Below are 26,255 nucleotides of genomic sequence, written 5' to 3' on the forward strand. Positions count from 1 at the left end.
CCGCCAGCCAACATTGTCTGGCGGACGGCACCCTGAGAAGGCCCTCTCTGTGCGAGCATACGGGTCGGTGGGAGGCATGAGGTAACAGCAGGCGGTCCCGTAAGTACCCAGGTCCCAAGCCATGGAGCGCTTTAAAGGTGGAAACCAAAACCTTGAAATGCACCCGAAAGGCAACAGGAAGCCAGTGCAGTCTGCGCAGGAGAGGTGTCACATGGGAGCTAAATAGGGAATGCACATCCCATGGTTGTTGCAACCGTTGTAAATATATATCGGGTTCCAAGTACTTGGATTTTGATTATGTGACCCCAGATGCTGCAATGATTTTAAGTGTGAGAACTGGTTGTAAGTCACTTTTTTCAATGCTGTTGTAGCTTCAAGTGGGCACTAAAGGAATGTGACCTTATGATCCCCAAAGATTTAAGTGATCTTGGTAACATAGAGAGGAACAAGGCAACCTTACTGGATATATATTGTACATCCTCATTCATAGATGCTACAAGCCCATCGGCTTTCTTGTTATGTTTAGGACCATTTGTAGTTTTCTATGGATTTTCACAGTTAACTCCGTGTAGGTAAAGATACAGTTTACTGGTTCCTTTATAAACACATTTTTGTGGTTCTACATTTTCATTTTCTTCCAGCTTTTAAAAAACTTTTTAAGTAATTTACATTCCTGGAACAGAGAGAGAGAGAGAGAGAGAGAGAGAGAGAGAGAGAGAGAGAGAGAGCGGGAGGGAGGAAGGGAGGAAGGGAGAGAGAACAAACAAGAATAAAGATAGAAAATAAGAAATAGCAATACAAGAAAGAATCTGAAAAACAACAAAACACAATTGTGCCTGCCCCCCATCTTCCTATCTTCCTTAAAACTTTTCTGCTGCTTCTTCAACTCATTGTTAATCCCCCAATCGCCAAATCATCTGTTTGTTCTTCTCTTCTTTCAGCAAAAAGTCCAGATAAGGCTTCCTGTCTTTGGAGGGGGGGGGGAAGTATTGGTTTTGCTCTGATCAAACCGTCCACCTTCGCCATTTCTGCAAATTCAGTTAATTTTATCATCCACTGTAGGCATTTTCTGACTTTTGCATACAGTAAGCTTGGGAATTCCTGGAACTTCACCGCCTCTCCATTCAGAGATGGTTCAGGACCAACACTGCTTGGCTCTTTGGGGATCAGCCAAGACTGGAGAGGTACAAAGCTCCAATCCAGATGTTACTGAGGCGTTCAACATCGACATGAATGGCTTCTTTTTCTTCCATGCCGCAGAGGAAAAAAATGGTACCTTTCCCACAGAGGTTCTCCTGCAAACATCTGGCTGGCAGTTGTGGTCAGAAAAGAGAACCATTTTGGTTCAATCCCACAAAATTACACTCCCGTTCTGAGTCTGACAGGCATTCTTTAAATCAAGGAAAAGAACCATTTCAAGACTTAAAGCAAACCTTTTCCTGAGCTTTCTAGCTGACTCAGTGCAGCCAGCAACAGCATTTGCAAAAGTAGCTGCCTCAGGACCTGGTTTTCTTTGGGCAGTCAAAGGTTAATCAATTTATTCTTTCTTTTTTTGGGGGGGGGGGAGATTTTTTTAGTAGGAAGGGGAAAGAGAGACTGGTGTAGCTCTGCAAAATATTTGAACCAACTTCTTGTCAGTATGGATGGATGGGCTGTGATTTCTTAGTGGAAACGATGAATTATCAACTCTTTGAGGTTGACCAGGTCAGAAAACAGAAACCATATGAACTACTGGAACTGGGCTTTACAGGTAGTCCTTGACTTATGACCACAATTGAGTCCAAATTGTTTGTTGCTAAGTGAGACATTTGTTGTGAATTTTGCCCCATTTTATGACCTTTCTTGCCACAGTTGTTATCACTGAATCACTGCGGTTGTTAAGTTAACATGGTTGTTAAGTGACTCTGGCTCCCCCCTTGACTTTGCTTCTCAGAAGGTTGCAAAAGGGGATCACGTGACCCTGGGACACTGTGACCGTCATAAGTATGAGTCAGTTGCCAACTGTCTGAATATGGATCATGTGACTATGGGGATGCTGCAATGGTTGTAAGTGTGAGGAATGGTCATGTCACTTTTTTCAGTGATGTTGTAACTTTGAATGGTCATTAAATTAACTGTTGTAAGTCGAGGACCACTTTTATTGATACAGACACTAACAGCAGAATCTTGAAAATAAAAACAGAGTTTCTCTTATTCTCCTTTTATACCAGGGAGAACCGATCTTGAAGTGTGGTGTTGGTTTTTTTTGTACTTTTCTGTTTTTCTGGGTGAAGATTGTGTTTTATTAATATTTGCCCCATAACTTATTTTAGGACAGCCATCTCGGTACAGGTAGTCCACAACTTATGACCGGTTGCTAAGTGACCATATGAAGTTCCAATGTACCTACCTGGGGTGTACTTATGATCCAGATTTAATTTTCCAACTGTCACCTCACCCCAGTAATGTGAGCATACTTCAGATGCTTAGCAACCAGACTGCATTTATGGCCATTTAGAGTATCCCATGGTCACATAATTGTGTTTTATGATGGGTTTGGCAAAAGCCTGCATTTACTTCCAGTTTTTGGCCAAATCAAACCCTTAGGAAGCCTTTGATTTGCTTAATGACTGTGCCATTTGGCTTAATAACTGCTACAAAATAGCTCATAAAATCAAGTTAGCTGTGATCAAATGTCATGAGTTGCGACCATGATAGGCAGGCTCCCTTATGGTCATAACTCAAGAACTATCTTGAGTTCTCCACTATAGTCTATGAAGATTCTCAACCATCCAGACCATGGCTGTCCAAAAAGCAACTGAAGAAGCTGCTTGGATGAGAAGCAAAATGTTATCAAAGAAACCAAGGAAGTCCAACTGTCCTTTGGGGAAAAAAAACAAAACATCTGTTGCTCTACTATAAGAATACATGCTAGACGTGTACAGAGCAGTAATTTTATGATTATATCCAGAACATTCATGCTCACGCAAATTAAGCTACATCTGGTCCTAACTGCCAGAAGCATTGGTGAGATTCCCATCCAGTTCCATAGTGAGTGACACTTAATGTAGCTACTGCTCTCTGGGACCTACTGTTTATGCCCTCCCCACAATTAGATCCCTAAAAGAGCCCTCAGTAGCATTTGGCAGGGCCTTCTGCGTTCATCTTCTCAGCAGCCAATTTTCCATGGGTGCCTTTTCAGCCTCAAAAGCCAAGGCATAGTATCACTTTCAGGTCTAATGTTCTCCTCTGTCTTGGCTGATAGTTTGCTTCCCTTGAGGACTCTCTGGTTGCCAAGAGCACCTGCCATGGGTTGTGAATCCTCCACCTCCCTATAGGACATCCACACAACTGTTCTTCTCCCTTGTGATTTGTGGTCAAAAGGGGAAACTGCAGGAGGACCAGACAGATGTGTTGAAATGTCAGACTGAGTAATACGAGAGGTCAAGATGAACAACAAAGGGTTTCATCTTAAATCATCCCAATTGATACCTCTCTAAACTCTCCATCTAAGACATGAGAACCAACAGCTGACTTTGAGATGCAGAGTATCCTCGAGCAGATGGATGCTAGAGCAGAGAATGAGGCTTCTTCCTTCCAAGATTGTTTTGCTGGATTTGGCAGCAAAACTGAAAGTCTACATCCAAACAACTACTGTCCCCTTCCTGCAGGGTCAATGAATGCATGAAGCTGCCAGAAGTTTCCTTTCTGCTAAATTAATCAACCAACCACAATTTTCCCAGAAATGAAATAAAAAGAGGTGGTGGTGTTTTTTTTCACTCTGACTTCCTCTGTTGTCACTCCTATCAACCCCCTGCAGTTCTTGGAATTAGCCTATCCTAGTCTGAAAGAGAGACAGTTTACTATGGTGGCCAAGGCATCAGGCTAGAAACTGGGAGATCATGACTTCTAGTCTGTTTTAGGCACAAAGGCAGCTGAGTGACCTTTGCCCAGTCACTCTTTCTTAGCCTTCAGAAGTAGGCAATAACAAGCCATTTCTGAAAATCCTTGTCAACAAAACCAGCAGGAACTTGTCCTGGCAATCTCTGAGAAGAAGACATAACTGAACAGAAAAAACTCTGCAAATATTATTCATTTTTTATTTCCTATTTCCCAAAGGTCTCCTGTAAATTCATATGAGCCAGTGGTGTGATGCAATTGCTAAAAAGGCAACGCTCTCTACATTGGGCTACCCCTGAAGTGCACTCGGAGGCTTCAGTTAGTCCAGAATGCAGCTGCGCGGGTGATTGAGGGAGCCACACGTTGCTCCCGGGTAACACCGCTCCTGCGCAGTCTGCACTGGCTACCTGTGGTCTTTCGGGTGCGCTTCAAGGTATTGGTTACCACCTTTAAAGCGCTCCATGGCTTAGGGCCCGGGTACTTATGGGACCGCCTGCTGTTACCTTATGCCTCCCACCGACCCGTACGCTCACACAGAGAGGGTCTTCCCAGGGTGCCATCCGCCAAACAATGTCGGCTGGCGGCCCCCAGGGGAAGGGCCTTCTCTGTAGGAGCTCCTACCCTCTGGAACGAACTTCCCCCTGGTCTGCGTCAACTACCTGACCTTTGGACCTTTCGCTGTGAATTGAAAACGTACTTGCTTATTCAAGCAGGACTGGCTTAATTTTTTAATTTTTTAAATTTTTGAATTTTAATAATTTTAATTGGGGTATTTTATTTTTGGGGTCAAATTTGACGGTTTTAATTTTCGGCCAATTATATAATATGTTATTTTAACTGTTGTTTTAATTTGTATATGGCTGTACACCGCCCTGAGTCCTTCGGGAGAAGGGCGGTATAAAAATCTAAATAATAAATAAATAAATAAATAAGCTCATGAAGAAGAGTTACAGATTTTCATCTGTTTAGCTCATAGAAGAGATGAATGACAGGAGATACAGTAGCGGGCTTCAAATTTCTGAATGGTTATCACACAGAAAAAGGAGCAGATTGATAATCTGTTGCTCTAGAGGGCAGAACAAGAATTAAAACTACAAGGAAAGAGGTCCAGGCAAGAAATCTGGAGGAATATCTCACCGTATGAGCTATCAGTCTCTGAAATGGGCAGACAAACAGACCTTCACAAGAGGTCTTCTTACAAAGGCTGGTCATCTGTTAAGCCCTGCACTACACCAGGGGATAGAGCAAAGAACCCTCTCCTTCCCTTTCAAATCTGTGGTTCTTTGGAATCCATATAAAAGAATAGCAGAGTTGAAAGGGTCTTTGAAGATCTTCTAATCCAATTCCTTGCTCAAGCAGGAGACCCTATACCATTACAGACAAATGGCTGTCCAATCTCTTCTAAAAATTTCTAGTGATGAAGCTCCTATGACTTCTGGAGGCAAGTCATTCCATTGATTATTTGTTCTAACTGTCAGGAAATTTCTCCATAGTTCTTTCTATGTTGGTTCTCACCTTGATATGTTTTCATCCGTTGCTTCCTGCCTTGTCTTCAAGTGCTTTGAAAATAATTTGACCCCCCTCTTCTTTGGGGCAGGCCTTTAGATATTGGAAGACTGTTATCCTGTCACTCCTAGTCCTTCTCTTCATTTGACTACATATTCTCAGTTCCTGCAACCATTATATGTTGCATGTATGCAATAAATATTTGGAACTGACTTAAGGACATCTTTATATGTGCAGAAATCCTACCATTTATTGCAGCAGAACAGCTTCCAAAGATGTGCCCTGAAGTTGAGAATCAACATGACTTCCCATTTGGGTGATTTATGCAACAGAAGGAGACACCCCTCCGAAAACATAGCAATGTTTAAATTAGCCCTTCTTAACGTATTATGGAAATGCAACTATCCAATATTGGGGTCAAACAGATTATCCAATGCTGGGTAAAGGGATTTTACTGACCTGGCACAACAGCTAAGAAGGCCACTTGGTCTAAGGACTTTGCATATCTGCTGTCTTCCCTGCTTGTCACCCTTCCCTCTCAAAGATTTGTGGTCTTTGAGTCACAGGGGTGGTCATGTCACCCCTGAAACCCAGCATGTAGAATTTACCCCCAGGTCTCTCTCTCTCGCTCAGTTGCCAGGATCTCCAGAAAGCATGCAATTCCCTTTTCTCTCTTAAAATTCTGAGAATCCCTTCGGGGAAGTGGCTCCTTTGCCCAACCATCTTTGATAGGGATAAATAAGGTGTTCCAAACTCTTCAGCTCATTGATCCCTTCCATGAAGTTTCAGAGTGTTCATTGATCCCCTAAACATATATTATATGAAAATAATTTGATAAATACTATTTTAATCACACCATAAATAACAACAGATAATAGATACTAATAATGATTTCACAAGAATAGGTAATATTTAAAATGTGAAAAATATAAGATTTAACATATCTCTTTTACTAAACAGTTGATATCATTCATAGGAAAGATGAAGCTGATGAGTGTCAAAAGGGCTGATGATAAGGGTGATTGTTTAATCCCATGTCACCTCACTCTTCCAGATTCAATCTATTCCTATTGACCTCCAGCCTCCTTTTGACCCCCAGACATTTATTGACCCCTTTGAATCTCATGGACTTTTGGGTGGCAATATTGACCATTTTGGGGAACCCTGAGATGAACCAACCATATTCCTATCTCCTTCTCCTTAATGGACTTGCACTTTCATTTTGTAGTTTACCTAGCTTGACTCAGCCTTTCATCCTTCTGAGGTCAGTAAAATGAGGACCCAGATTGTTGGGGAAAATATGCTGACTCTGTAAACCACTTAGAGAGGGCTGTAAAACATGGTGAAGTGATATAGAAGTGCTACTGCTATTGCTGTTACCTCTGCTTTTCTTCCTTGGAGGAAACAAGAAGGAGGTCCTCGCCATCTTTTTAAAGGCAACTTTTGGGTTTGAGGTTCTTTGCTAAGTTATGTGGCCCTTTACAAATCTCATATTTTATCTGTTGTAAATGCTAGTTTCTCCCACTCTACCAGTTGGTTTGCTCCTGGGTGTCTCCATCAGATGCATTCATATTGCTTTTTTTCCTCCACAGGCTACCCTGGGTCCTCCTGGTTTGAAGGTATGTCTCTCCTTTTCTCGATCATCTCAGCTGCTTGAGGCACCTGAATCCCACCGTTCTAGTTTCTTTTTCTGTCCCATGCAAAAACCTGACCATCACCCCCAAAAATTACTATTACGCATGGTGGCATAGTGGTTAGAATGCAGCATTGCAGGCTAATTCTGCTGACTGCAGCAGCTCGATCCTAACCAGCTCAAGGTTGACTCAGCCTTCTGTCCTTCTGAGGTCAGTAAACCGAGGACCCAGATTGTTGGGAGCAATATTCTGACTCTGTAAACTGCTTAGAGAGAGCTATAAAGCACTATGCGGCGGTATACAGGTTGAAGTGCTTTTGCTATTGCTATTTTCCATTTTCTTTTCTTATTCTCTCTGATTAGATTTTTTTTTTGCAAAACATATAACTTCCACTACATCAAACAGTTCCAGAATCTTTGCAGATTGGTTCCAAAATCAATAATGTTTCCCAAGAGTTTAAATAGATTAAAATGCTTTCTCTGGCTTTAATAAACCCATTGTATCACCATTATTGCTAATCTTGCAGATCTTACAGGCAGCCATACATAATTTAATGATACTTTAATTTTGTGTATTTACAGTAATTTCAAGAGGGGGTAGATTGTGTGTCCTAGTCACTAATGCTATTTGATGTACACATAAACATTGTTGCTGCCATTGTTAAAACATCTGCTAAGTGTGCAGTCAATCTTCAGGGCAGCAACTCACACCAGCATGAGTAGAGAAAGACTCTCACTTTCTCTGCATTGAATGAGTGTTTCCTCCCTCCATTGTATCTCCTTCCTTCTCCACCATATCTGCCATATATTCTCCTTTTCTTCCTTATGCCCAATCCCACTTCCATATTCAGGTAACATGGACAGATGAAAAAGGAAGTGTGACCATGTGACCACCAGGACATATTAAGACAATTGACCAAATACATGCAGAGATGATGGAATTGCCACTGCTCATTGCTGAGACCCAGTTTGAGGGAACGTTTATTTTGGACAGCTTCAAAAGGGAATTCTACCGAGAGCTGTCCTGAACCTGTTCTTCTGACTGTCATTTTATTAAGCTTTGCCTCTCTTCCCTGCAGGGTGGGAAAGGCGAACGGGGATCTCCAGGAATCTATGGATCCAAAGGACAGAAAGGTGATCATGTAAGTAGGCCCTTTCTTAAGCTTCACGGGATACCTGTCCATTTTCAGGCTGCGATGTGCAAAAGTAGGATCTGGGGATCAAAGCAGATTTTTCATTTATTTCTTTTCCACATTTCTGAACCACCTGCTTTTCTCAAAGAGGGATGCTGACTTGGAACATTTAACTACTGCAAGAAAGAGCTCAGGGCTGGGAAAGAAATGAAAGCATCTCCAAAATTTAATTCATGACGAGCAGAGGAATATTTCAGGATCAGTCTTGTCTGGAAGAAAGATGGCTGACCTTTGAGTATCGTATTTTTAGAAAAAGAGGTTCAAACATCTCTCAGTGTCCCCATTTTAATGAATTCATATATATATATATATATATATATATATATATATATATATATATATATATATGTATGTATGTATGTATGTATGTATGTATGTATATGTATATGTATATGTATATGTGTGTGTGTGTGTGTGTGTGTGTGTGTTTGTATATACATATATATGTTTTCTGAGGTTTTCATGGGTATATGTATGCAGGTTTGGTATGTTCGGGTCTTTTCCCATGTAAGATTGAAAGTATTTAGGCAACGTTTCGATGAGATCTCATCATCTGGAGTTTTTGGCTTTGTTCTTATGTGACACTTTGAGAAACACCCCCATAACATGAAGAAACGTGACGATACCTCCCGCTTACCAAACATCTGGAAACTAGCACTAGTCAAGAAACGAATTCCAGCTACAAAAATTAACACCAACACACGACAGGACCTCGAACTCAGAACCAGACCAGAGCCCAAAATGCTACTCCCCACACAGACATCAACCCCATTAACTAATTAGCAACACAGCCAACCAATCAGCTTGCAACAGCTAGGCCTGCAATTCAAAAAAACACACACACCCACCAGTATTTATAGAGAAACAGCAGTTAAAATCCACACTTTGCTCACATAAGAACAAAGCCAAAGCCTGAAGATGATGAGTGAGATCTCATCGAAACGTTGCCTAAATACTTCCAATCTTACACGGGAAAAGACCCGAACATACCAAAACCTGCGTGTATATATAAAATTGGAAGTGTCTTGGCGACGTTTCGATGAAGTCTCATTCGTCATCTTCAGGCTTCAGCTTCGTGCTTCTGGGAGCAATGTGTGATCGCAGCTGTTTCTTCCTTTTAACTGCAGTTACACACACACACACACACACACACACACACACACACACACACATACATATACATATGTAGGACTTGGCATATTCGGGTCTTTTCCCATGTAAGGTTGAGAGTATCTTGGTGACGTTTTGACGAGGTCTCACTCGTCATCTTCAGGCTGGTGCTTACAGCTTCGTGCTTGTGCGGGCAAAGCATCTAAATGTAACAACACAGCCAACCAACCTGCTTATAGCAACAAAGCCAGCACTCCCCACCTCCCTCCCCAGTATTTATAGAGAGACGGCAGCTCCGACCACGCTTTGCCCGCAGAAGCATGAAGCGATAAGCACCAGCCTGAAGATGTTGAGTGAGACCATCACCAAGACACTTCCAACTTCACATGGAAGAAAACCCGAATAACCAAAGACCTACATACACACGCACACACACACACACACACACACACACACACACACACACACACAATCCACCTCATTGATACAGCAACTCTGGTGGCTTACAAATGATACAAATATAAACATTAAAAAATCAAAACTAAAATAAAGGAGGGCAGATGGCATGGAGCAAGCGCTTCTTATCCCACCAACCACATACAGCAAACTAGGTTTTGAAGCCCTTCCCAAAGGCCAAGAGGCTGGAAGCAGATCTCACCTCCAGCAGTAGACTGTTCCACAGGATCGGGACCACAGTGGGGAAAAAAGGTTTCTCCTTGTCCCAGCAACTGAAATTCCTTAGCAGACAGGGTCTGCAGTAAGCCTCTTCTGTTGGTGCAAATCAAGTGGGCTAATCCCATTGGGTTGAGGTGGCTCTGCAAATATCCCAGATGCATGTCATAAAGGGCCTTAATGGTAAGGAGCAACACCTTGAACTGGACCTGGAAGCAAATTGGTAGCCAGCACATTTCGTACAATTAATAAATGAGCTGTGGGCTCCTCAGTGCTCTCTGAGCTTGGTTGTTTTCTTGCAGATGTTTCGTTTATCCAACTAGGTAACTTCCTCAGGGCTAGATGCATTAGCTTATTTGTCTGAGTTGGTAGTTCCTTGACTGATGTATTGTTTACTTCAGTGGTGGGATTCAGCCAGTTCGCACCACTTCGGGAGAACCGGTTGTTAACTTTCTGAGCAGTTTGGCAAGCTGGTTGTTGGAAGAAATCATTAGGGCAGAGAACCGGTTGTTAAATTACTTGAATCCCTCCACTGGTTTACTTCTTGATTGTGGGATTTGTGGCAAGATTGGCAGCAAAAAAAATGTAATAAATAAGTAAATATAATAAAAATTTAGTGCTAATCTCTGCTCATCTGGGTGTTGATTGCTAATGAGGAGGTGCTTTGGTCTTTTTGTTTCCTGAGGTAACACCAAAAAACAGCCTAATCCAGGAACTACTGTCACCAAAACTGAAAGAGCACACCACTTGTATATAAAATGAGAACAAACCACACTCCCTTCTAGCATTGATGATATTACCGAATCAGGTAGTGATATGTCTGAGAGAAAACAACCAAGCTCATAGACCATAAAGGACCCCACAATTAATTCCTGAGCTACAAACATTCTCTTCCATTAATAAATGAGCACTGGGCTTTAAGTTTATTTTGTTCCTAAGGTTTTGTATATTAACGTCTTAACTTCTTGACCATAAGTCCTTTAATAGACTTATGGTCAAGAAGTTAATATGCAAAATTCTTTAATTTATCAATGAATCTTTCTTTCTGGATTGACCTGTGATTTAAATGGCTTGACATCTGTCCTCTGATTGCTTTATCTTCTGATCTCCCTTCAGGGTGCTGACTGTGTCCGGATCTCACCTGAGGCTCCATTGCAGGTGAGGTCCCTCATCTCTAAGGAGACTCTTAAGAACTTGGCCTCTTGTGCTTTTCCTCTTTTCCTTCTGTATCCTATGTTGCCATCCTAACCCTTCTTTGTTTGTTTTTGAAGTGTGCTGAAGGCCCAAAAGGGGAGAAGGGAGACCCAGGAGGAAAGGTAGGTGGCATGCCTTTATCAAAACATAGGGAAAACAAAACAAAATATGTTTTATTCAAGCCTCTCCCAGTTCTTTCTCTTTGTCTTGAACAGGATCTTCATGCAAATCCCTCCCTGCATTCCAACAGATTTGACTCAGGAAGGATTTGGTCAATATTAGCTTAAGATATTATGATTTATTTTTGAAGCATGCTCTGCTTGTAAAGCAAACAGGAGGAAAATATGAGGGGGAAAAAACCCAAACATTTTTTGGGTGATTTTGGCCCAGACATACCTGCAAAGATCAGCAGCTCTGAAAAATGGGCTGCAGAACATCAGTTGTGTATAACGTAAAGTTCCTGGAAAGTAAAAATGGATGGTTTCAGTCCAAATGTAGCCCTGGCTCAGGAGAAGAAGCCTTCAGATTGGCAAAGTTGCCTTCTCTGGCTTCTTTCTCCTAGTTTCTTTGTGTCTTTTCGGTGTCCTGTTTCTTTCCACTTAACCTAACAGCATCCATGGCTGTGTTCACACAATATGCCTATCATGTAATCACTGAACAGTCTGGGTTTGCAGCCAGCTACCTTGGACCATAAGCTATACTATCCAAAAAGACTGTTTTCATACAACATAGTAAGAGTCTCTCTCTCACACACACACACACACATGCACACTCAAAAGAAACCGAAGTTAATAAGGTAGCTTGTAAAATGAATAAACACCCAGATTTGTAACTGACTTCATGAAATTTGTGTGAACTTTTTGTGTGTTCTTTCTTTCCTCTCTCACACACACTTGCTGTTGTGTCTTGCCCGCTCTCACCGCAGCCGGGGTCTGCTTATCTGCTTCCGAACGCTGAAGAATGTCCTCCTGGCCACAGCCCTGGCTCCATGCCCAGACAGGCTGAGGAGGGGGCATCTCCCAGCCCCAGCCCTGGCTCCATGCCCAAGCAGGCTGCAGAGGAGGGAGCACCCCCCCGGCCCCAGCCCTGGCTCCATGCCCAGGCAAACGGAGCAGCTAGACCCCTCCCCCTCCTCCACAGCATGTGAGCCTGAGGAAAGCTTATTTCCAACAGCTGCTGATTGGAGTGACCCTCGCATCAGAAGACTGGATAGGCGGAGGCAACAGAAGGAAGGGAGGGGCAGGCCTTAATGAGTGCTGAGTCATGGAGCCACACCCCATGGCCTATATAAAGGATCTGCTTTCTGGCAGTCTCTGAGTCAGGCAAAGTCGAACTTATCTTGCTGAAGTCACTTTCTGGTCTCCTGCCTGCTCTGAGGACTTTGCTAGGACTTTGGGCAGAGCTGCAGAGGCAAGCCTGATTCGGATTTCCCTGACCCGGCCGTCAGCGGAGGAGTGGGACACGACACTTGCCTTCTTGGGCAAGATCTCTGGAGCCTGTTTGTCTAGATGCACTTTATTTAACTAAAAAGTATTCTTTAAGAAGAATAACAGAGATCATGACTGAAGAAAGGAGAAACAATTTTGTCCAGTGCTGTTGAACATAGGGTCATCCTAAAGGGAGACCCTTTGATCTGTCCCCAGTGGTCCAATCTGCTGAAGACCAAAACAACATTATTAACAATATTTATAGTTTGCTCTATACCAGAGAGCCAACTATCAGACCATTGAGATAACCTAGACAGAAAGCACCAACCATGAATACTATCCTTATTGTAATATTACATTACAGAGTCTTGCAAATCTGAATGTACATCTCCCCTACCTTACTTTTATTCTCCGCATAACTAGGGAGAGTCCCTTCTGAGACTTCATCCTTTATCACACTTATTGTCTAAACTGTGGCTCTTTCTCCCATCTCCCAAGGTCATGTCCACACATCACTATACCAAACTTGGATTAATGAAGAAAATAAAACAGGACTGAGCTAGGTTGAACTAGGTTGAGAGACCACAGTAAAAGCCACCATTAGAGACCGGACCTGAAGTCGGAAAGACATTGTGAAAGAAGATAATGACACTGCCTATGCCTTATTTCTAAAAATGCCAACTGAACGAGTCCATAAAATTAGCAGGAGTCAACTCCAGTTCAAAGCAAATTAAAGTTGCCATCATTTTAAGGGACAAACTCTTTTGTAGCATCTTTACTTGATATGTGTTTCTATGCAAGTGTAGGCAAGTATATACAATATAGCAATATAATAAGGTTATGTCAAAAAATCAGCCATGGCCAGGATAAATGCAATTTCAAATGACACAACCACAAGGATCTACTGTGATTTCAGTTGTTTAAGAATAGAGTGACAAGGCCAGGATTGAATGAGTCACATCAAAGTTGTGAAAAGAAGAATTAATCACATCAGGGGTGTGAGTGCATGTGCAAAGCCAAAGTGTCAGGTGCACCCACACAATCAAAGGCCCAATTGATTTTTTTATGTGGACACATTAAAAAGGAGTAAGACTTCAATTGCAAAATTGCAGCTTGTCATCTTGATTTTGGTGACCTTCTCTTTCAGCTACCGCAGGTACCTCAGTCTACTGTCTGTTGTCCTATAAACTGATACAACTTTGATCTAGAAAAGTGGTGGAGAACTCAACATTGCCATACTACCATCTCAGCAAAGAGGAAGTTTCTTTATGCCCCCGAAGGGTAGGATCTGGACCAAGACCAGAACCATCAAACAACAAGATAGATGGTTCAGAAGAATATTTTTTACAGTTTCAGCTATCAGCCAATAGAACAGGCTACTGTGTGATGTAGAAAGCTTTCTTTTCCTTACTGGAAGTCTTCAAACTGTAAACACTTCAAGGAAGACCAGACTAGGAAACCAAAGTCATGCAGGCCAATACTGTTTTTATTATATAGTAGCAGAATTTTGTAAGTGTGAATGTACTTTCCACTCCCTCCCTTTAGTTTTGTGAGAACTAGGGAAGGTCTTATCCAGGGCACTGTCCCAGGTTAAAGTTCTGCTCTGAATTCAATTTTTTTTTTATCTGATCACTGTCTTGGTTATTGCTCTTCCTCTTATCCCCCAAAGTCATTTCTTCTGCCTATTACATAACAAATGCTGGATGGTTATCTGTCAGACTCTCTAGATTCTGCAATATGCAGGGGGTTGGATTTGATGACCTCTCAGTTCCCTTCAACTCTAGGATTCTTTGCATTTTTAGAAAAAAACTTTACTTGACAGGTTTTTTTGCATCTGAATCCAGGGGCCCTTTAGCCCTCTTGCTTCAACCTGGCTTCAGTAGGGCAGCCTCAATCTCAACAGTTAAGTCAGCCAGTGAACTTCCTGTGACCTTCAGGACAGAGCCTTGTGCCCATCTGCTTAACACTTCACCATCTCTTCTGTGTTGTTTTGCAGAGATGCTGAGGTTTCCCCCCTCCTCCCTAAGGCTAAGGAGACAGCCCATTGCACACAGCCAAAGTTTATATTGTGAATGATAAATATTTAGTTTCACTATTCTAGAGCCAGGCCTATGAAGGCATTGCAGCTCTTCTCTGGGACTGGCCAAATGCCTCCTGTTTTATGTGCACAAAGACCAACGTAGAAATGTAAGAAAACAAAGATTTGGGTTGGTTGTTACAAACCACTATTATTTAGTTGACTTTTCCTTTCCTTCTGCTCTGGCCATCTTCTCCTCATTTCTTAGAGGCCCTGCACCAAACCACTGGAAGTAACAGTTTAATTTAGATGATTGAGTAGCCAGACTCTACCTGGGGTATGAGACTTACCACTTTAACAAAATTCCTGAGAAACTAGAAGGATAATATGGATGATCAGGGAATTGGAAATCAAGCCAAAGTTGTGGGAACTAAATGTTTATCTTTGAAAGAAAAATGATGTAGGGTCAGATCTTCCAGGTAGATCAGACTAGAAATCTAATCATGTAGGAATCTAATGTCATGTATCTTCTATTGTAAAGCTAAAGTAACACAATCTTGCAAGTATGAATTTCCTCCTCTCTCCCATTATCTTTGTGTGAACTAGGGAGGTTCTTCTGTGAGATATTTACTCAAGATTGCATTCCTTCCCAAAACTTGTTATTTTTTTATATGATTGCTGTCTTGATAGTAATTGTTACTTCTGACCCTCAAGGCCATCCTCTCTTTCCTCTATATGTATTTTTATTTATTTATTTTGTCACAACAGTATATATAAGCATAAGCATGAAAGTAACTATATAACATATAAGCATATATATATATATAAGCATAAGTATGCAATAACTATATTAATTGGATATAATGAAAGGAAACAATTGGACAGGAACGGTAGGCACGTTTGTGCTCTTATGCACGCCCCTTACAGACCTCTTAGGAATGGGGTGAGGTCAATAGTAGACAGTTTTTGGTTAAAGCTTTGGGGATTTTGAGAAGAGACCACAGAGTCAGGTAGTGTGTTCCAAGCATTAACAACTCTGTTACAGAAGTCATATTTTCTGCAATCAAGATTGAAGCGGTTAATATTAAGTTTAAATCTATTGTTTGCTCTTGTATTGTTGTAATTGAAGCTGAAGTAGTCTTTAACAGGAAGGACATTACAATAGACGATTCTATGAGTTGGAATGATATCAAAGAAGACTATGATTTGTTCTTTATCATTCTAGCCAGGAAGTACTTGGCATCAGTTACCCAGCAAATTAATTATAATTAATATTATGACTCTTTGGACTCAGTAATATCCATTATGGCCTTGATAAAACCCTGACTGAATTTAAGCAAAGAATATAGGATCAAGACATCCAACATAATGTAATTTTTTTTATTCCTCTTGGATATCCCTCAGATAGTAACATTCTACATGTTCAATGCCAGAGTTCCCCAACGTTTCTGGGGAGGGGGGGGAATGGCTTGCACCAGCAGCTGGCAAGCACATGCTCATACACAACTCCTTCTGTGTGAGTGCCATGTGAGTGGCATGCACACACGCCTGCTCCTCATGCAGGCAAGGAGCACGTGCACTTGTCTGCCGCCCACACAAGTGAGGACGTGCATGCATGCTGTAAACTCCTCATGGCCCATCAGTGGGTCACAGTCCACAGGTTGGGGATCCCTGCTCTATACAGGAGATATTTTGCAACCAATTTTCAAATACCTCTAAGAAGGTTGCAAAATGTTCATCAATGCCTATGGATTACAGAAATTGTTCGGTGCTTTTGGTACTGTTAACTTTTTCAGGCCTGTCTTTCAACTTTACATTTTTTTTACTTTTTAAAATTTATACATTCATATATTTTATCTTGTATTTGATGCATTCTAATCTGCCAGAAATGATTTCACTGAAATTCTTGTTATAGCCAAAAACTTGGATCTGATGATTTAAATCAAGGTTTTTTAACCGCAGCCATTTTAAGATTGTGGACTTCAACTCCCAGAGTTCCCCAACCAGCAAGCTGAATGGGGAATTCTAGAAGCTGAAGTTTACACATCTTAAAATTGCAAAGGTTGAAAAAACTCTGATCTAAATAATCCTTTCCAATTCTAGAAATTGCCAGGCCTCTCCATATCTTTTCCTATGTCTTGGCTTGGCCTTTCCTCTTTCTGAGATATGGTTCCACTCTCATAACTTCTTACTTAATGGCAAGTAAGTAGAATCCATCATTTTAATACAAGAGGGCAGCTTTGTAGCTAGCTTTGCTTCACTGCCATAGTATGGTGGAATGTAGTCTGGATTCCCAGGAGGGAGGGAGTGAATTCTAGAGGAGCAAAAGACTGTGACATTTAGATGTCTTGGTTGGGAGGAAGAGGGTCAAGACAGCTCTTCCTTAGAAGTTCTCAGAGTCTATCTTTAATGATGCAAGTAGCTTGCTTTACATTGGCAAGATTTCTGTCTATGGGTGAGGAACAATAAAGGAAACTCCTTAGAAGAAACTCAGTGAGTTTCTTGGTTTTTGGAGCTTGACATGTTGTCTCCATTTCCTTCAGAAGCCTCCTTAAACTTCATGCATTGGATGAAGTGGTTAAGACTGAAATAGAACTATAGAGATGATATACAATCCAATGTCCCAGTCATCGATAGTTCAACTCCCAGTCCACTAAGAAGAGAAAATGTATGCAGGTCTATCAAGTAGAAAAGCATTTATCAGGAATATAATGTTGACTGTTGGCCAGCTCTCAAAGCTTAACACCTACTATCATGCCCTTTTAATGGGTGTAATTTAGTTTCTGAAAACTCTACATATTTCATCCCATAGCATCTCTGAACACATGAATACATTGGATATATATATATTTACATTTGTAAATCCCCAAACCAGCATTCTTTTCCAATTTGGTGTCCTTTAATTGTGATGGATTTTGAATCCCAGATTGCAAGCCAACACTTCTGGATAGTGGCTGTTTTAGGGATGTAAAATTAATTGTTTGTGATAACTGGTTCTTAAGTTTTAGTATAGTTTAAACCAGCATGTTGCCTGGGAAATTCTATGAAGTGAGGTCCACACAGCTTAATGCTGCCAAGGATGAGAAACACTGGTTTAGACTATAAATTTCTATATTGCTAATTAATGAATACTTTTTTGTTTCCAGGGGCTTCAAGGATTGATTGGAGCTCACGGGCAGAAAGTAAGTTTTGTGGAGATTCAGTTCAGGGATTGAATTAGAAGAAGATGCAATTGAGCCAGTATTCAGAATCTGATTTGACATGATTCAAAACTGAATGAAGATAGACTTGCTAAATTGATTGGATTGAATTGACAAATCCTAGCTTTGGAGAATGAAGTAGCAAGTTCATGGGAAGGTGGATCCACCTAATTGTTTCCCTCATATTTCAAGCTAAGAAATTATTATTTCCTTAATACGTGATTATGGAAGTATGCTGTGATTAAGAATAGTAGTTCACTGTTCAGTTAAGAAGCCCTAACACCAATTGGGAAAATAGCAGATCAATGAACTAGGATCAGTGATGAAATTATAGGATGAGAAAACTTAAATTGTGACTGAAATACACTGAATTGCCAACTAAATTCTACTAAATTGGTCAATTTCTGCAGGGGCAGAAGGGTGAGAAAGGTGACTTTGGACTTCAGGGGAAACCAGGCACCCCTGGGCGAGATGTAAGTTGCACAACAGGCATCTTTCTCTTTGGTGTCGTGTCTGCTGCTGCTTTCCCCTTGTTCCCTGCATTAGATGATGCTCAAATGATGCCCAGAGATTACATCAATATCCAGACATCATTTTTACTAGGATCAGGAATTCACCTCTTTTATCTTTGAGGAATGGGGTAGAGACAGGGTTTTTTTTTAAATTTTCAATATTTATATTTAATAGCTGTTTGGCTATCTTGCCAAACAGATAGAAATTCATCAAGGTAGTTGCATTAGAGGTCAAACCATTGCATGACTTGAGAACAGTGGTCAAGCTGAACTATATTCCATTAAGAGGTAAGAAATGTGTGCCAATCCAGGTTCAGCCAATCCAAAGGCTTAATAATTCCTGGCCAATAACAATCTCTGTCTTGCTCCCTACTCTTTTCCTAACTAAAGGGAGATGTCTATGGAGATTCTCAGTCATCCAGGTCATGCTTATCCTAAAGGTGCATTTTTAAGATGCAACTGGACTTCATTTTTTCTTTGAAGACATTTCACTTCTCATCCAAGAAACTTCTTCAGAGCTGAAGAAGCTTCTTGGATGAGAAGCAAAACATCTTTAAAAAAAAAACACCAGAAAGTCCAGCTGCTCTTGAAAAAGTACCTTTGGGACAAATAAAGGGAGAGTTGAGTATATTCAGGCTTAAGAAAATATCTTCTTATCCTCAGCCTATAGAGTAACAGTAAAAATATAAGCGTTGGAAGGGACCTTAGAAGTCTTCTAGTCCAACCACTTGCTCAAGAGGAGACCCTATACCATTTCAGACAAATGGTTGTCCAATCTCTCCTTAAAAACTTCCAGTGTTGGAGCATTCACCACTTCTGGAGGCAAGTTGTTCCACTGATTAATTGTTCTCACTGTCAGGAAGTTTCTCCTTAGTTCTAGGTTGCTTCTCTCCTTGATTAGTTTCCATCTATTACTTTAGTTTCAGAGTCCATCTCTGAGGAAGCTGATTGTGAATTGCATGAGGTGTAAGGGAAGCTCCTGTTCTAACAAAGTCTGTTTTTTACTGTTTTCTAGGGCCGACCTGGAGAGCTGTGTTTGGTAGGGCCCAAAGGCCAAAAGGTATTTATTAATTTATTCCATAAAATGTATATGCTACCCATCACACTGTTATGTATTGTGCTAGTTGAAGACCGAGATGGGATTTGTGGGGGGGCATTTTTCTGATAGATAAACATGACTAATGGCTGTGTTTTCACCTTAGGGCGATCCAGGTTTTGTTGGCCCTGAAGGGCTTGCTGGAGAACCAGGACCTCCAGGGTTGCCAGGCCCATCTGGAATTGGCCTTCCAGGGAAACCAGTAAGGATTACTACTCTTCTTAGAAAATAAATCATCTTTAAAAGTGGAGTCTCCTTCAAATTAAGTTTGATCTCTGATGGTCTCATAGACATATCTATGTACTTTTCTTGGGAACAGTAACTTGTCATTGCCTTCTTCACTTTCCACATCACAGTCTAGTGTTACAGTCCTGATATTCCCATAAACCCATGATGGCAAACCTATGGCATGCGTGCCAGAGGTGGCATGTAGAGCCTTCTCTGTGGGCACGCATGCCATCACCAGCTGCTTTTCTGGTTTCCGGTGTGCCCAAGTATGCCAACCAGCTGGTCTTTCTGGGCACCAGAGCACCAGAAAATGGGCCAAAAAACAGGCTGTTTTTCGGGCCATTTTTCAAGACAAAGACGCCCAGAAAATGGCGCAAAAAATGGCCTGGAAATGGCCCCAAAACAGCCTGAAAATGGCCTGGAAACTGCCCAGAAATGGCCAAAAAACAGGCATGTGTGTGCCATCCAGCTGGTCTTCGAGTTTCTGGCACTCCAGTGTACACATGTGATGCCAAAAAGATTTGCCATCACTGCCATAAACCAACCTGGTGTAGCGGTTAAAGTGCTGGGCCAGAAACGATGAGATTTGAAGCAGTCCAGGAGGTTTTCCCGGAGGCCTTTTGGATGATGCGCAAATAGGACAACTTGCTACATATGCTTGAACGTCTTTTTTAAGACTTGGCCACCAAAATTGTCTTTTAAGAAGATGCAAAGTTTTTACAAATCCAAAATGTCCTGCCATTTTAGCATCATGGCATCGTTGTAGGATGGTTTCTCTGAGTGATAGAGGAACATATAGTTTTGTTCCAATCCAAGCTAGTCCATCACGGAGTGTGCATTCGTGGGAATGCGTTAAGTACCAGTCATCGGTGTTTAAAGCTTCTTTAAACGACTTGGTCAGTTCATCTGGGAGCGAGGGGTCAGCCTTGGAGTGGCTTCTAGTTATTGCTGGGGCTGCCAACTGTTGCACGGGAAGTATTGGTCGAACCACCTCGGAACGAGTGCAATTGTATTGGGGCAAACGTGAGAGAGCATCCGCTAAGAAGTTTTTTCCCCCAGGAATGTAATGTAAAGTAAAATTAAAACGGTTAAAATATTGAGACCAGCGAGCTTGTTTAGGTGAAAGTTTTCTAGGAGTCTTTAGAGCTTCTAGATTTTTGTGATCAGTCCAAACTTCAAAAGGATGATTTGAACCCTCTAAGAATTGTCTCCATGTCCGTAGAGCCCAATGAACTGCAAATGCTTCCTTTTCCCAAATAGCCGAACGTCTTTCAGTTTCAGTCAATTTTCGCGAAGTGAAAGCACAAGGTTGTAGTTTACCATCAGTATTGTTTTGGAGCAAAACGGCTCCGACTGCTACATCACTTGCATCAGCTTGTATTACAAAAGGAACATCCATGTCAGGGTGCTTTAAAATAGGTTCGGCGGCAAAGAGTCGTTTCAATTTTTCAAATGCTGCCTGACATTCCATTGTCCATTCGAGAGGTAATGATGGTTTGGGTTTCGTGTCTCCTTTAGTTTTTAAGAGGTTGGTGATTGGTAAAGCAATTTGAGCAAAGGAGGGGATGAATTGACGATAGAAGTTTGCGAATCCTAAAAAACTTTGGAGTTGCTTGGGTGTGCGTGGGGGCCCATTCAAGACAGCTTTCACTTTTCTGGATCCATTTCTAACCCATCAGCTGAAATGCGATATCCTAAATAGTCTATTTTGGTTTGATGGAAATCACATTTGGATAGCTTGCAATATAGTTCTGCAGATAATAACTTTTTGAGAACAGCTCTTACTAGTTTAATATGTTCTTCCATTGTTTCTGTATAGATAAGTATGTCGTCAAGGTAGACAAGAACTCCTTTGAACAAATGCTGATGGAGTATTTCATTTATTAGTTGCATAAAAACTGCGGCGCCCCTGCAGTCCAAAGGGCAGTACTCGAAACTGGAAACATCCTAGTGGACAGTTGAAAGCGGTTTTCCATTCATCCCCCTCTTTTATACGAACTCTGTAGTAGGCTTCTCGCAGGTCCAGTTTGGTGAAGAATTTTCCCTTCGCTAAATGTGCTAACATATCTTTCATGAGTGGCATGGGGTATATGTTTTCGGCGCACACGGCGTTTAGGTTCCTATAGTCAACTATAAGACGAAAGGAGCCATCTTTCTTTTCCCGGAACATCACTGGCGCAGCCACGCGAGGTCTAGCCGGTTGGATAAAACCCGCTCAAGGTTTTTGTCTATGAATTTGCAGCTCACCCAATTCTTTTGGGTCATGGGATAAGCTTTTGGTTTTGGAAGCTTTACCCCGGAAGGATGTCTATGGCACAGTCAATAGGCCTATGGGGAGGAAATCGTCTGATGCTTTCTCACTAAAGACTTCTCGCAAGTCCCAGTATTCCTTGGGTATTCTCTCCTCCCGTCTATCCGTTCGATTATTGCCCCAACGTATCCTGGTGCATGGCCACAGTAGATCCTTCTTGGGTTCCCCTTTTCCCTTTTAATGTTTTGGAACGGAAACGTGGGACTCCCGTTCTCCAGTTAATATGGGGTTCCATTTCGCAACCATGACAGGCCTAGCAACAGGGGTTGGTCCATTCCTGGGGCTACTATGAAGTTCAGAATTTCGGTGGTCTCCTATTATCATTTCTATGGGTTCTGTTACGAAATGGGCGGGCCCTCCCCCTGCCACAGAGCCATCCAACTGGGCAAACGCTATGGGCCTACTTAGGGTTCTCAATCTTAGTTCCATTTTTTCTACTAGTTCGGGACTGACCATACATCTAGTGCATCCAGAATCGAGTAGTGCTAGCAGTTCCCCCTTATTACCCGAAGAGGGTACATGTATGTTGACTGGAATGTCCAAGGGGCCCCGTGCCCAACTCACCAGAAGGTCTTCATCGGACTCTGATGTGGTTTTGCTGTCGTCAGTATCGGTCGACGCTTCGCCATCCTCTTGGATGGGCGTGCCCTTCTTGGCAACGCCCTCCCCCACTTTTGCCGGTTTACGCGCCTTAACCGCTGGTTTCACTGGTTCCTTTTCACCACCAGAGGTCGCGCTTGGTATCAACTTAACCCTACAGTCGGCTGCTCGGTGGCCTTCTTTTCCACATCTGTAGCACGCAGACGAACGTGGTCTTCCTCCCTCCAATCTAGGGGCGTCCCTATAGGTACCTCCTGGAGAACGGCCAAGGGATGGCCCTCCAGTGCGCTGTCTTCTGCCACGGTCCTTCACTAGTTCGATTTCCATCTCTGCTGCCAGGGTGTACCAGCCATACAGCGTAGTTGGAGAGGCTCGGGCTCGACACAGTTCGTAGAGATCTCCATTCAGACCATCTTTGAAAATGTCCACAAGGGTCACCTCCGACCACCCTCTCATCAAGGGAACTAAATCACTGAACTCCTGGTTATAATCAGCCACCGGTCTCCTCCCTTGCCTGATGGTTTTCATACGACCTTTGGCCTTTTGCTCTGCCAGGGGGTCCTCAAACCTCCTCCTCAGTGCAGTCATAAAATGCTCGTAGTTTTGCAGTAAGGGGGAGTGGTTGGTATATAACGACACATACCACGCAGCTGCTCTTCCGGTCAAATTGTGGGTCACAGCTCTCACTTGTGCTGCCTGTGACCAATAATCTTCCCCCCAGTCTATCATGTGGTCATTCACTTTTGCCAGGAACAGTCCCAATTCCTTCGCATTTCCATCAAATTTCTCTGATATGGGGGGAATTTTTGGCTTTTTCCTTCCCCTGCGCGGCCTTGCTTGGTCAGCAGGTGGCGCCCAGCCCCCAGCCAATTCAGCTTCCTCTGGGGAGAGAGTTCCCGGCTCTTCAGAAATCTCACCGCCCTGGGACTCACCCCTAACTGGCCTCTTTGTAATTTATTCTTCCTCTTCTCCTCCCCCCTTGGAGGACTGAACAGGGGATTCATACCTTTGGCGAGCAGCTTGCCTTACTTTCACTTCACGAAATAGGCGTAGTGCTTCTTCCAATTGGAGGCTGTCTCTGACTTTCTGCTCCTCAGCCCACTTGGAAAAAGTGCGCAGTTTCTCCTTTCTCCTTGTAGTTACTCCAGAGGGAGGTTCCTTGAAGTCGGGTTGCCTCCTCTCTTCTTCCAACTGCATTATCTCCAGCTCAGGGTTAAAACTGACAGAAGAAATACCTCCGGACGCCTCCCCCAGCTCAGCCGGCAGCAGGCCTTCTATCACATTTGGGTTTTCTTCCCCCCCGGTATTGCGATTGCAATCCTGGTTGGTAGACATGATGCGGAGTTCCAACTTAATGTCAGGCTACCTCCGACTATAATCAGGAAAGAATACACCTTGACTTCATTTGGAACAAAGACAAGTACTTTTACTTTTTACAGTCATGATAGCAGCCAAGCTAAGTTGGAACTGAGACAAAATATGGTTAACATATCATATCCCCCCATTTGTCCCTCCTCCTCCAGGAGGTCAGGCTGGTTTGGTCCAATGCCAGCTTCTTCTCAGCCCCTCGTGGTAATCTTCTTCCACAGGTCTCTAGATGTCAGTCATCTTAGGAATGCAGTGTCTGTTAGAAAAACGCGCGCTGATAACACTCAGTCGTTAATCATCCCTCCCCCCTGTTATGTCAGCCGACACTCTTAATAGGCTCCTTTCCCTTACCCTGTACGGTGGTATGATACATCTCATTTCCTAAAGAGTTTTATAATACAGAAATAAACATTTTACATTCTATCTACTGGTATAATCATTCCAAAGTATACGAAGATTGGAGTGGAGGCTGACAGTTGAGTTCTAGTCCCATTTTAGGCATGAAAGCCAGCTGGATGACTTTGGGCTAATCACAAGGTCACTCTGACTCACTTTAGGCATGAAAGTCTACTGGGTAAATTTGAGCCAGTTCCACTCTCTCAGCTCATCCCACTTCATAAGTTGTTGTTGTTGTGGGGAACATAGGAGAAGGAGGAAGGAGAATTAGGAATGTTCACTGCCTTGAATTATTTATAAAGTAATAGATGTGGGATAAAAATCTAATAAATAAATAAATAAGGATATCCCATCTACAGTAAATACTAACCATGTTCAACCTTGTTCACCTTTTATACACAAACTAGGCCAGCCAGATACTGCCACCTGCTGATACTTTCCCTACTAGTACATTAAACCTGTAATTCAGAGAAGACTTAAATTACTTAGGACTTGATGGAAACACCATGAAGAGGTGTTCTACTTTTACTGCTGGGCTTATTTTTCCAATTCAAGAAAATGGATGGAGGTTGAGGTAAAAGATAAATTGCAGTAAGGGAGGTGAGGGCATTTAACCCTTCTCCACTTCATCATTCTTCTGGCCTAAATATCTCATTTCCCAAAACTGCTATTTCATCCTTTCAAAGGAGATATATGTTCCTGGAGACCAGTTTTCGATTGAGAAAATATAGGCCTAGATTAAATTCAAAGAACTTTGAATCCAACAAGAAGATTCCACTAATAAGTCTTTCCGATCATATCAAAATATTGTTTTAGCTCTGGTCAAATTTTTCAGTTTCTGTATAAGGTATATCAAGATTCATTTTCGGGCTCCTGCAGAGAGAATGACAAACCTGGCTAGAGGCTTGAAGATGATGGTGATGCCTGTGTTGCTGAGGAGGAAGATTTTCTTGGAAGTGATAACCATAATGAATAGATGACTGTTTCTGACTGAGCCGGAGTGGCTGTCCAGTAGCTACATCCATTCAGTTTCAGATCTTAGACTTTTCCCATTCTCTTACAGTGCTGCCCTCTTGGGAGACCTCCTTTTCTCTTAACACTAACCTCCAACTGTCTGTTGGTGACAGATGGTTGTTTACATTCTTTGCTTTTGTGCTCTCTCTTCAGCTAATGGAGAAGGAATCTTCCAGCCCCTTAATCCTGAAACTGATAGGGATGCTTCTGATAAAACTCCATCCTAACATAAAGTTGAAGAAGGACTAGGCTGGAGGTTTCAAAAGTGGAATCAGTTCATTGCCTTTTCCTGTGTGAATTGTATTGGCTGATGGATAGATAGAACCTCATGTTCAATGTTTTTGCCTGGGGTGCATTTATTTTGAGTTCTGTTACAGTCTCAGTTACCTCTGATAGAGTTATGATTTCCCTGTGGTGGACAGACATACTAACAGCTGGGGACAGCTGTTTTATTACTAGGAAGAGGGTTGCTTCCTTCAGTCAATGTACTTTGAATGGTTTGCCACTATTCCAGAAGTTATCATACTGATAAAATACTGTACCTACAAGACATAAGTCTGGCCTTTTTTATCAGATTGTGCTTCCTGTCATTAATAGTGCTTTTGATGGCTCATTTCTGGACAACTGTAACAGTTTGGTTTTCATTTCAGGGTGATCCTGGTGGCCCCCCAGGTTTGAAAGGAGAAAAGGTATGTCATGAACCTTTAAGAGCTTTGCGACCTCCAGTGGTTCTAATCTTGAAATGAACATCGTGTGTTTTGATCTTAACAGTGTTACTACTGGGCTAAATTTCATTGTCATCAATCTTATTCTCTATTTCCAGGGGAGTTCAGGATCTCCAGGGGACAGTGGATCTTCTGGGAAGCCAGTAAGTCCTTTCTTCAGCATACAAATCAATG

The 26,255-nt window shown here is 42.2% G+C and overlaps 1 protein-coding gene across 5 annotated transcripts in view; it reads left to right on the forward strand.

Moving 5' to 3' along the window:
• The window catches only part of COL16A1 (collagen type XVI alpha 1 chain), a 272,606-nt gene that overhangs the window by 127,454 nt on the left and 118,897 nt on the right, over nt 1-26,255 (forward strand). For all 5 annotated transcript variants that reach the window (XM_058196500.1, XM_058196501.1, XM_058196503.1 and 2 more), the window contains exons 11-20: nt 6,978-7,004; nt 8,098-8,160; nt 11,110-11,151; nt 11,265-11,309; nt 17,778-17,813; nt 18,242-18,304; nt 19,359-19,403; nt 19,546-19,641; nt 26,007-26,045; nt 26,180-26,224. In XM_058196500.1, the coding sequence (XP_058052483.1) occupies nt 6,978-7,004; nt 8,098-8,160; nt 11,110-11,151; nt 11,265-11,309; nt 17,778-17,813; nt 18,242-18,304; nt 19,359-19,403; nt 19,546-19,641; nt 26,007-26,045; nt 26,180-26,224 (501 nt within the window). The remainder of the gene's footprint in view (nt 1-6,977; nt 7,005-8,097; nt 8,161-11,109; nt 11,152-11,264; nt 11,310-17,777; nt 17,814-18,241; nt 18,305-19,358; nt 19,404-19,545; nt 19,642-26,006; nt 26,046-26,179; nt 26,225-26,255) is intronic.

The sequence above is a fragment of the Ahaetulla prasina genome, chromosome 10 (genome assembly GCF_028640845.1).
Source record: "Ahaetulla prasina isolate Xishuangbanna chromosome 10, ASM2864084v1, whole genome shotgun sequence".
Taxonomy (NCBI): domain Eukaryota; kingdom Metazoa; phylum Chordata; class Lepidosauria; order Squamata; family Colubridae; genus Ahaetulla; species Ahaetulla prasina.